At 43.1% G+C, this 11,750-nt stretch overlaps 2 protein-coding genes across 4 annotated transcripts in view; one reads left to right on the top strand and one right to left on the bottom strand.

Moving 5' to 3' along the window:
- LOC143490262 (uncharacterized) overlaps nt 1-1,208 on the top strand; it is a 54,666-nt gene extending 53,458 nt beyond the window's left edge. For all 3 annotated transcript variants that reach the window (XM_076988885.1, XM_076988886.1, XM_076988884.1), the window contains one exon: nt 664-1,208. In XM_076988885.1, the coding sequence (XP_076845000.1) occupies nt 664-968 (305 nt within the window). In that variant the 3' untranslated portion in view covers nt 969-1,208. The remainder of the gene's footprint in view (nt 1-663) is intronic.
- Nucleotides 1,209-1,852: 644 nt separating this feature from the next.
- Nucleotides 1,853-6,626, bottom strand: aurka (aurora kinase A). Its single transcript, XM_076988887.1, has 9 exons — nt 6,392-6,626; nt 6,075-6,143; nt 5,463-5,775; nt 5,337-5,379; nt 4,910-5,101; nt 4,332-4,470; nt 2,784-2,932; nt 2,462-2,636; nt 1,853-2,268 (listed from the first exon to the last, which is right to left on the bottom strand). The coding sequence occupies exons 2-9, from the start codon at nt 6,138-6,140 to the stop codon at nt 2,089-2,091; spliced, it is 1,257 nt and encodes a 418-aa protein (XP_076845002.1). The 5' UTR covers nt 6,141-6,143; nt 6,392-6,626; the 3' UTR covers nt 1,853-2,088.
- Nucleotides 6,627-11,750: the final 5,124 nt, after the last annotated feature.

Genomic DNA, 11,750 nt, shown 5'->3' with positions numbered 1-11,750 from the left:
TTCCTTTCACTGGAACTAAGGGGCCACGCCCAGCTCCTGAATAACAACCCCACACCATAATCCCTCCTCCACCAAACTTTACACTTGACACAATGCAGTCAGACAACTTATCCTTGCAACCGCCAAACCCCACGCCTCCACTGCTCTAGGGTCCAGTGACAGTGTGCTTTACATCACTGCATCTGATGCTTTGCATTGCACTTGGTGATGTATGGCTTTGATGCAGCTGCTCGACCATGGAAACCCATTCCATGGAGCCTTCTGCACACTGTTCTTGAGCTAATCTGAAGGCCACATGACATTTGGTTGTCTGTAGCGATTGCAGAAAGTTGACAACCTTTTTGCACTCTACGCTCCAGCATCCGCTGACCCCGCTCCGTCAGTTTATGTGGCCTACCACTTCGTGGCTGAGTTGGCAACCCATTCTTTCACAAACGTTTGTAAAAACAGTCTGCATGCCTAGGTGCTTAATTTTATACACCTGTGGCCATGGAAGTGATCGGATCACCTGATTCCAGTAATTTGGATGGGTGAGCAAATACTTTTGGCATTATAGTGTATATGTCACTCTGGATAAGGATATTCATCAAATGCCCTGAATGTAACGTTTTGATTCCCACAGTATGTTTCTGTTGTTTACCAAGTTTTTTTTTATCATTACAGATTTGATCATAACCGCTGATTCAGAGCAATGTCCTCCGAGGCCAGAGTTGGTTCAAGCAGGAGAGACAAATGACTCGGAAGACCATTTGAAAACCCTTTTAACTCCGACCAATGAGATTGGCAAGAACAAGGAAAGGCAGGAACCTGCAGGGCCAGGAACCCCTGACCTAGCAGCTGACCATGGGGAGGATGCCACAGAACATGGAGCAGTTCTCTCAGCTAGCACTATGAACATTAATGTAATAGACACAGTAACTACTGGAGATGCGGCCAATGATGAGGAGGTGGTTCATCTGGACCAATAAGGAGTGATAATATAATGCAGTTACCAGGGCCCTAGCATTAAATGTATCTGATCATATGATACTACTGCTGACAATCTCCTATTTAACATGGGTAGGCATGTTCTCACTACCTTTAGTGTTAACACTTAAAACACATGAGCTTATCAGTATTATTTAGTAAACTGGCACAGAACACAAATGCAGAGGAATCAATGTGGACACATATCAAATAATCCAATAAAAAATAAACTTGCAACCATGTGGGGGACCTGCTCTCCAGTATTTTCCTAGTCACTTACAAGAACTGCTGGTCATGTTAGCATTACAGACCTGTTAGCTTTGCTGCCATAGCACATGGGTATAGGGTTGCCACCTGGTGAACAAGCCATAATCTCACTCATTTTCCAGAAGACTCACCCTTCACACTTCCACTTGTAGTTTACATAAAGGCCTCTGATTGGCCTTAAAAATGTTTGTGCTTTCTTGAGGTCATGGAAGCTGCTAGAGTAATCAGTGATATTTCTATTATCTTAGAATGTAGGATGGGGTGGGACCATTGGGGTTTTACATCGCAAACGACACCATCCCTGCAAATCAAGACCATCCCAACCCAGAGAAATGATTTAGCCAAATGTTCTACAGCAAAAAGTCAACATTTGAATTTTGCTTCTTTATTAACAGAATCTTGGTGAAGTGTGCATTCAAATTACCAAACCCAGAAACAAACAAGACCCAAACACTCGTGGTCACAAGCTCACAGCTCAAGCAGACAGCCGTGTGAATATTGCACTTATCCGGAGTAGGAACACTGACCATTGGCGAAATATGGACACTGGCTACTGATGTCTGCACACAGCTGAAATACATCCTCACTGCAATTATTCCAATGTTGCATACAATTTCAATGACATTAAAAAGCACATTTATTGTTTCAAGTAATAACAGGTAGATCACATAATTCAGAACAGTTAAATATTTACAAATAGAGTAAAACGCACACCAAAGACAGGAGAGTGGCACTAGTGTCCAGGTGACAGATGCATGGATGTTTGGCGAGGAGGACATCTCGCTCAGGGTCCCAGTCAACACTTCCACCCAACCACCACCCACAGAGTTTCAGCCACAGACAACGGGCATCTCCTCACTGCCCAATCTTGGCGGAGGGCGTGAAGCTGGTGGGCTTCTTGGTGGCGTTCTCCAGGACCCAGGGGTGCATCAGGACTCCCTGGATGGGGAGGCGGAGCAGTGGGTTGTGCTTCAGCAGTCTGCTGATCAGATCACGGCTGCCCTCGCTCACGTGGCCTGGGAAGGTGAACTCCACCTGCAGCAGGAACACGAACGGTTCAAGGATGCATTTTTCAGACCAGCAGGTCAGACTATTTGATACACACATACTTTGTGGGGTTTTCCACAGACACACACACACACACACACACACACACGGTGCCTGGACTCTATTCTACACATGTACCCAGTCTTTTCCTCTCTCCCTCACACACCCCCCCCCCACGCACCCTAGAAATCTTGCGGTAAGTTTCTTCATGGCTCTTAGTTTCAAATGGGGGGCGTCCAACCAGAAACTCGTAGCAAAGCACCCCAAGACTCCAGAGATCAACCTTCTCATCATGGGTCTTTCCCTCGATCATCTCAGGGGGAAGGTAGTCCAGGGTACCACACAAAGTTGACCTCCTGTCAGCCAAAACCAGCAACAAACAATTTAGGCAGATATGCATGCGTGTGTGTGAGAAGCACTACACTTGCACAGCTGATGAAAGACCTCTTAATGCATGCGGTTTCTCTGGAAACCTTGTGCACTGCACTGAATTAAAGGCATACCTGGAGGAAGGTGTGTGGACTGACCACCCAAAATCAGCAATCTTCAACTCTCCGTTGGAGCCCAGTAACAGGTTCTCTGGTTTAATGTCTCTGTGGATCACCTTCTTGGAGTGGCAGTAGTACAAGGCATCAGCCAACTCCATTATATACTGCAAACAGACCACCATGAAAAGGCCATCAGTACTGTGCTACACTGCCATGCAGAACGCAGGGTTCAAAATAAAAATAACATTCAACTCCAAATAATGATATTCAAATATCTTAATCTGAAACAATTTATATTTAAAGTACACAAACTACAGTCATGGCCAAAAGTTTTGAGAATGACACAAATATTATATTTTCACATTATCTGCTGCCCTCTGGTTTTTGTGTGTTTGTCAGATGTCTCGATCAACTTCTGGACCAAATCCTGACTGATAGCAGTCCATTCTTGCACAATCAGTGCTTGCATTTTGTCAGAATGTGTAGGTTTTTTGTCCACCCATCTCTTGATGATTGACCAGAAGTTCTCAATGGCATTAAGATCTGGGGAGTTTCCAGGCCATGGACCCAAAATCTCTGTTTTGTTCCCTGAGCCATTTAGTTATCACCTTCGCTTTATGGCAAGGTGCTCCATCATGCTGGAAAAGGCATTGTTGATCACCAAACTGCTCTTGGATGGTTGTGAGAAGTTGCTCTCGGAGGACATTCTGGTACTATTCTTTATTCATGGCTGTGATTTTAGGCAAGACTGAGAGAGCCGACTCCCTTGGCTGAGAAGCAACCACACACCATGCACGTGTTTCTTTAGAGATAACCATGGTAAACAGAAGAGAAACAATGATGCCAAGCACCAGCCTCCTTTTAAAGTGTCCAGTGGTGTTGTTCTTCCTTAATCATGACAGATTGATCTCCAGCCCTGCCCTTATCAACACCCACACCTGTGTTAATGGAGCAGTCACTGAAACGATGTTAGCTGGTCCTTTTAAGGCAGGGCTGCAATGAAGTTGAAATGTGTTTTGGGGGATAAAGTTTATTTTCTAGGCAAATATTGACTTTACAATTAATTGCTGTTAAGCTGATCACTCTTTATAACATTCTGGAGTATATGCAAATTGCCATTATAAAAACTGAAGCAGTAGACTTTGTAAAAATTAATATTTGTATCATTCTCAAAACTTTTGGCCATGACTGTACATTAAGACGACTGTGCCATTATATGTTGAGAACAATCTGACTGACAGAAGCCTTAAGATGTAACTGAAGCCCAGTGTCAGGTCACTGGTCAAAGGCCACGGCCTTGTTCAGCGCCTGCTGGTTTCAGGATGGTCCTGCCGTGCGTCCCATCAGAGCTCATCTACAGCGCACAGGGAACACTTGAGACTGCTTATGTGACCAGTGCGGTCTCCACTCTTAATGCTCATTTACTGGTATTTCCCATTCCACTCAAATATCCTCAGGTTACAATCCCTACCATCAATTTTCACCCGATTAAGACAAACTGTAAAGGACTCAAAAGTTTCATGTGTGTGCGTTGCCCTGCACCGAGCAGGCGTGTGTGTTCACCGTAGCGCTGCGCTGGTCGTTGAACGTCCCACATCGCTGAAGCTCCCCGTACAGCTCACCCTTGGGAGCAAATTCCAGGATGAGGTACACGCGCGCCGAGTCATGGAAGTAGCCATACAGTCTCAGAATGTTGGGGTGCCTGTTGGGGTCAAGGGGCATGAGGAGGTCAAAGGACTGGGGGGGGGTTGTAGGTATGCTAAAATCACATTAATGTACACAGCTGACACATTTTGACAGAAGCTAGTCTGTCAGCGACTGTGCGATTACCCTTCAAGCTTCAACGTACACCTCCATTTAAACTGATTTCTAAAAATGAGTATGACTGCACAGCTCACAGGTAGCAGAGAGTTCGGTTTCACATGTTGACTTTTGGACTGTAAATGCATATTTACATTTTCCTCACATGATCTGAGCAACAGAAGTAACGGTAAATACACTCTGCTAATAAATAAACCCACAAGCAACACCGTGCTCCCTCTCTCAGGGTCGTTCATTAAGACGTTTTCATACCCTACTGTCTTAATCAGGTCTTGATCCTGCCTGAGTCCGTGAGGCAGAAGTGTGCGTGTGGAACTCACCTGAGGTGAGACTGGATCTCCACCTCTCTTCTCAGCTGGTGTTCTACACCAGCTTTCTCCAGCTGCTTCTTAAACAGCACCTTCAGGGCCAGGATGAACTTGGTCTGCCTCTCCCGGGCCAGGTACACGCTCCCAAACTTGCCCTTGCCCAGTGCCCTGCCGATGTCAAAGTTCTCCAAACTCCACGGTTTCCTGAGGTACGGGCGGAGGGAGCAGAGTCAGTAACAGAGAGACAGCATGTGCTCGGCTCGTGTTCAAGCTGAGCCTTGACGTTGGGGTTGACGGACATGAGATCCAGCATTCGTACGGTTCCAGAGAAGTCTTTCAGAGGATCTCCTTTAAACACCTCGGAATCTCATCTTTATACAAAAACTCTTATGGTTGCAAGCAAGCACTCCATTTTAAACAAGTGATTAAATGTACTTACTTTTCAGCACTGGATGAGTTGTTTGTGCCAACAGCAGGTTTTTCTAAGAAAACAAAATGTTTAAAAAGTTACTAAATGTAGAGAGAAGTACTTGGGAGTGTGTGGAAATGACAGACATGAGCTTACGGTTGGGTTTCTCCTGCTTGCTGGGTTCGGTTCTCACACAGTCAGGTGCATTGCGAGCTCTAGGCTGGACCTGTGCCTGTGGCCTGGGCGGAGCCTGGCTTGGCGTAGCAGCCTGAGCAGGACTGATGTTCTGATCTCCACTGCAGGCGTTTTTCACACCACCACCAGCCACCACAGGCTTCTGCTGACTCCGCGGCCTCTGGACACGCTGCGGCCCCTGCGACACACCTGGAACGTGTGTGGTAACTGGCGTTGGAGCGGTCTTCGAAGAGTTGTGTGTGAGGGGAACCCTTTTTGGGCCATTGCTTAAACCCTGATGTGAGAGAGAGAGAGAGAGAGAGAGAGAGAGAGAGAGAGACCTTCAGAATTGCAATTATTAGCTCAACAAAGCTGGGCTTTAAAACACAGGGGTTAAAGCAAGCCAAACAGAGCCACTCAGCCCGAGTTTGTATGTTTCTAATGCATTTGGCTTCCTACACATCATTAAATCTCAACCCAAAGGCCTAGACTAGTTTATTTTTAATGTTAATAAAGCTGAAGGAACAACAGAACGGGCGTGTTTCTGTGCAGCATTACGCGTCGTTAACAACGTCAGTCCAAACATTAATTCACCTTTTCAGGGTCGGGTTTGGAAATAACCCGGTCTTTGGCCGGCCTGATCTTGGCAGCGGAGTCCATCTCCTACCGGGACAAACAAACAAACACAGACAGAGAGAGACACAGAGAGTGAAGGTGAGTAAACCCCGCGGCACACGGCCCACGTCGCGGCCTGGGGGGGGCTCAACGAGGACGCTGGCGGTACCGAGACCGACCGAGCTGCCTCGGACCACCTCGTTTCTCAGCAGGTACCGGATTAAACCGGGTCGGTTCGACGTCGTCGTGTATTTTTTCCACCGCCCGAACTCCGAAACGACCGTTAAAATACTCACAGCGCTCGCGACGCTCCTCGCCACCAACGGACCGGGACTGACGTGAATAATCACCTCAGGCGAGCGAGCTAACTAGTTTTATAACACCGCGAATCTCCTTTGTCGTAGGAAATGAGACGTAAACTAAAAAGGTGTAATCTTTATTTAATAAAATATATTTATTTAAAAGTGAATATTAACGAAGATGCTAGCCGGATTAGCTGCGCGCGACCGAGGCGGCCGTGAGGAAAACTGATCTTGTTTAGGTTCAAATGTCCGCCTTTTAAAAGCGTCCAGCCTTCCGCTGCGTCTGATTGGTCGGCTCGAGCTCCGCGCGCGTCTCCTATAGGCTGTTCGGGATACTGTCGCGTGACGAAATGGGCCGCGGGTAAAGCCGGGAAATCCTCGAAGTGCTGTTGACGTGGGTGAATATGTGTTCGTGTCCGTGTGTAAATATCTTAAATCAGCGTTTTGAATCAGCAGTTGCCATACTTTATCTGATCTAATTCAGTCTTGGTGGTGTTTCATGGACACGGAATGCCACAGGCAGTAAAACACTGAAATGTCTGCTTGTGTGACGGCAGTGTAGTAATATAGTAGTAATTTAGTAGTAATATAATATAATCAGCACCACACTAGAGCTGGCATGATGAATACAGGATGAATGCACACCTGAAACTCCCATTACTGTATTGAGATGTCCATTAAACGGTTTGAACAGACCTGAAACTCCCATTACTGTATTGAGATGTTCATTAAAGGGTTTGGACAGACCTGAAACTCCCATTACTGTATTGAGATGTTCATTAAAGGGTTTGGACAGACCTGAAACTCCCATTACTGTATTGAGATGTCCATTAAAGGGTTTGGACAGACCTGAAACTCCCATTACTGTATTGAGATGTTCATTAAAGGGTTTGGACAGACCTGAAACTCCCATTACTGTATTGAGATGTTCATTAAAGGGTTTGGACAGAGAGATTAGCAGATCAATGAAAATATACATTCAGGATGAACGTTGGCAAAGTGGAACAGTTTCGGAAATTTCATGTTCTGTAACTTTTTACGATAATACTAATGTAATGTATAACAATGTTTGAAAATGTTAGGTTGTCTTTCACACGATAAAAATGAAAAATATCAAACAAGATTAAAAAATGCATTTCCAAACCCTGAGTGGGACACACATTTTCAATGTGGAACACTCTAAAACGTAAAAACGTAGTGCATAAATTTAAAGTCCCCAGTGCATAAAGTTTTATTTAGATTTATTCATCAAAACATGAACATACAGTATGTCTAACTGATCATGACATAACCTCAGAATCAAGAATGAATTATTAATAAGCTTGAAATTTGATCTCTTGGAGCAAGTTTAAAATAATCAATTATCTAATTTGTCTATAAATTTTAAACAGCTACAGATTTAAAACATGATACATACCATAAAACATCCTCAATAACAACTACTAATTTTCCTGTCAGGAACCCGGTTATTAACGCACATTATTTCTCCTGCAAAAGCCCGGTTATGCAACAAATGCGTTTGTGATTATTCATCTTGATATAATGGTATAATTCAATTCTTACTGACCATTTAGGACGAACAGCACCCGCACGCATTTGGTCAAGAAAATAAACCTACAATGATCTTATCACCTCATCACTTTAACACTTAAATTTATATTGCACTAATAGCGGATTTCTATATTATTTTAAACTAAGCCTATATGAATCATTATTCTGCAAGAATGAAATTTTGAGTTTACCTTGGTGAACTCTGAATACCTCACCTGGTCTAACTGTTCATGCTAGTTATTGTCATTATTGTGAGGAAACATATTAGAATGATCTTCCCCGTTCTTTGGCATTGAGAAACACTCAGGTCTACGGAAATAAAAAAAATATATAACATTAATTGTTTGATTTGACCTTTTGAACAGAACCTGTCAATGAGTCAATTGTACTTATATTCAGATTACCTTACAGAAGAATTCAAAATTACTCCCAGTAGCAATGACTAATCTTTTTCCTTCAATATAAAAAGTAAATATAATTTTATTGGGCAATTTTACTGCAGGCCTGTGAGTAATGGAATTGATGATGTTCCAAATAAATTCAAACTTTTAAGCAGAGCAACGACTTCATTCTCCAGGGGTCGCTAGTGTGCAATTTTACAGGCGAAGACTGACAACGCTTTTCAAGATGGCTGTACACTGTTGTGTTTGGTCCTATAGCACCACCCTGTGGCAAGCTTTAGGAAAAGAAGGCATTCGTATTGTATTATGCTGTATTATATGATGGACGTCATAAAATTTTGAAACATTTATAAATATAATATTTAAATTGATCAAAACTGATTTAAAACTAATGTAGTTACTATTTAATTAAGAAAATACGATTAGCTAATTAGAAATTAGCTCCCTGAATATTTCCATAAAGTAATGTAATAACAAACAGTATTGTGATTTTACTAAAACTAATTGAATAATAATAATAATTGAAGTTTGAAAAGAAGTTGAATCATGCAATGTTTCTGCAGTAATATTTTGTTTAATGTCAATGAATATTGGGACACTGGAAAATGCAGTGGGGGTGCTTGAGCTCAGGACGTGTGCAGCGGTCTGTCTGCAGGACGTGTGCAGCGGTCTGTCTGCAGGACGTGTGCAGGACGTGTGCAGGACCAGTGTGCATATGCACATTGTGGTGAACACTATGAGCTGGAGGTGATTAGATGAAGGTGATCAGATGTGAAATCAGAGCTCTGGACAGTGCGCACAGACCACAGCATGTCTACACTTCACATGTCAAAAGCACCAATGATGAATACTTCTGTAAAATGGCTTTTTTTCTTCAAGCTAAGAGACACACTGACTGGCCGGCACCTGTAGATCCAGAAAGACTCCACCGAGGTCACGTGTCTGTCGATAGGCGGCAGGCGCCAAGTGATATGTCTACCCGGCGGAAATCACCAGCCAATCAGATACAGTTGTTGGAAAACATAGTTCTTCTCATATTCTCTAAATGTGCTGATGTTATTTTATGGGTTTCTGACTATCATTCTTATTCTTTTAAAAATTTCTGTTCTAGTCAAGCAAAACGTTCTTCAAACAGTCTTTGCAACATGTTATTCAGCATTAGTTTTACATTTACAGCTGTCAGTCAAATGTGCTTGTTTTTGGAATACCTAGATGACAATCTCTATGTGAGAAATTCCTTTGTTTCTCAGAGATAGTTTTGTTACTATGGATGATAAATTGTTTCAATAGCATTTAACGCAAATACCATGCCATAGAAGTCACTGTCAAATATTTCAGAAATATATGTTGCAATGTGTTACTGTGTGACATATTCGCTATTGAGTACAATTTCGTTTACCTTGATTGACAAGAATGTCACAGTGAAAAGGAATGGTTAGAGGTCCTCTGTATTATGAATCTCCAGGGCCTATTCAGCAGTGAACAGGAATGAAAAGCTCATATAATATTTAAAGGACTGTCACAATATCTCATATATTGTATATATATATATATATAACATTTAAAATGAACTTCTTAAATCTCTTTCACTCTCTTTCTTTCTCCACATACATATCATTGCATGTGTTCTGGTAATACGTTATGTGTGCATGCCATTTGTGGGTGTATGGGCATGTAGTAATGGGCATTTGTGTGTGTGTGGGTGTGTGGGCATTTGTGTGTGTGTGGGCGTTGTGTGTGTGTGTGTGTGTGTGTGTGTGTGTGTGTGTGTGTGTGTGTGTGTGTGTGTGTGTGAGCATTTGTGTGTGTGGGCGTGTGCGTTTGTGTGTGTGTGCATGTGTATATGTACGTGTGTGTGTGTGCATGTGTATGTGTACGTGTGTGTGTGTGTGTGTGTGTGTGTGTGTGTGTGTGTGTGTGTGTGTGTGTGTGTGTGTGTGTGTGTGTGTGTGTACATGTGTTTTTCTGTGTTTGCTCATATTAGCAGACAAGGCAGCAGAAGCTTTTTCCTTTGCACATAAGGAAATAAAGTTGGTGGGAACAGGATCAGTAATATGTGCTCATGGTTCACGCATCTGTGGAAGCAGGAAGTGACTTACGGTTCATTCAACATGTCAGCCAAACACCCAGAGGATTCCTTCTCTCCCACCACCACATCCACACACCCCTCCCTGAAATACCAAAGGGTCAAAGCTGCTGTCCGCTACACACTACTCTTCATCATGAGCTTGACCGCCAAACTGATGACTCTGGAAGATCAATGTCAGGTGTTGCTTCTTGGTTTTCACAAAGAAAACAGATTCCACGAGGAAGAAACACGATACCACGTACAGGCCGGAGATTCTGGTCTGCTTCTTCACACACTCCATCACTGCGTGCTAACAGGCCAACCAGCCACTCAGTATTAATGTAACATATTACAATCAGTAATACTCAAACATGGCATCATTATTACAGTTATTGTCTTTAAAATAGTTTTAAGAAAGACGTCCCATGCACACTCCACACACCTGTACACACACCTGTACACACACCTGTACACACACCTGTACACACACCTGTACACAGGGGGTACAGACAGAACACTACTGGGTGGAACTACAGCCTTTAAAGCCCATTATTACAATTGTAATATCACTGTTCACAGCCTCCTAAAGGAATACAAATTTCTTTCCTTATGTAGCATGTCTGCACATTTGAACATAGGACAGGCTTTAATATGTAGGTGTGTCGTCTGAAAACTACACTGGTGCCCTATTAAAACTTCATACCACCCATTAAAATGAATGAACAATTTTAAGAATTCACATGCTGAAGATTTTTTTGCTACCTGGTGTTCCACACTGACGTAAACACTCTGGTTCAGCCGGGCAGAAGAGGTGCAGACCCGATGGTGAAGTGTTGACGTGCGTCCAGAACTGCACGTATCAGTCCATCTTTCTTTCTGCTGTTATACGCTCCTTTATGGCTGCATTCTCAAGTTCGGTCCTCAAAATACATTTACAGGACATTACACAGCACGCTCTTTTAAAAGGATCGTGTTCAGACCTTTTGTTTTATGTCTACTGTGAGGCTCACAGATGTCCAGTAGTTCAGACTACACTTTAAAACACTCACTGGCTTTTTGAGCACCTGATCTACTCAGGTTTTATAAGCACAATGAACAGTAAATAGCATCACCATGCCGACTACCTTTGGTCTCTTGCAAGATACACTCAGTACATCCCTGTGGATGAAACTGATTAGCAACAAGAAAACTTGGGAAGACAGAATATTTTGTAGGTATATCTAGAATATGAATAATATCTAATTATTTATAATATCAAGTGAAAAGCTTTTGGCATGTTTTAGGAACCGGAGTAACCAGTCCAACCCAACATTCCTAACAGGAAGTCTGCTGG

This window comes from Brachyhypopomus gauderio, unplaced genomic scaffold, assembly GCF_052324685.1.
Source record: "Brachyhypopomus gauderio isolate BG-103 unplaced genomic scaffold, BGAUD_0.2 sc64, whole genome shotgun sequence".
NCBI lineage: Eukaryota > Metazoa > Chordata > Actinopteri > Gymnotiformes > Hypopomidae > Brachyhypopomus > Brachyhypopomus gauderio.
Note: the sequence above shows the minus strand (reverse complement) of the source record. Positions and strands in the feature narration are given on the sequence as shown.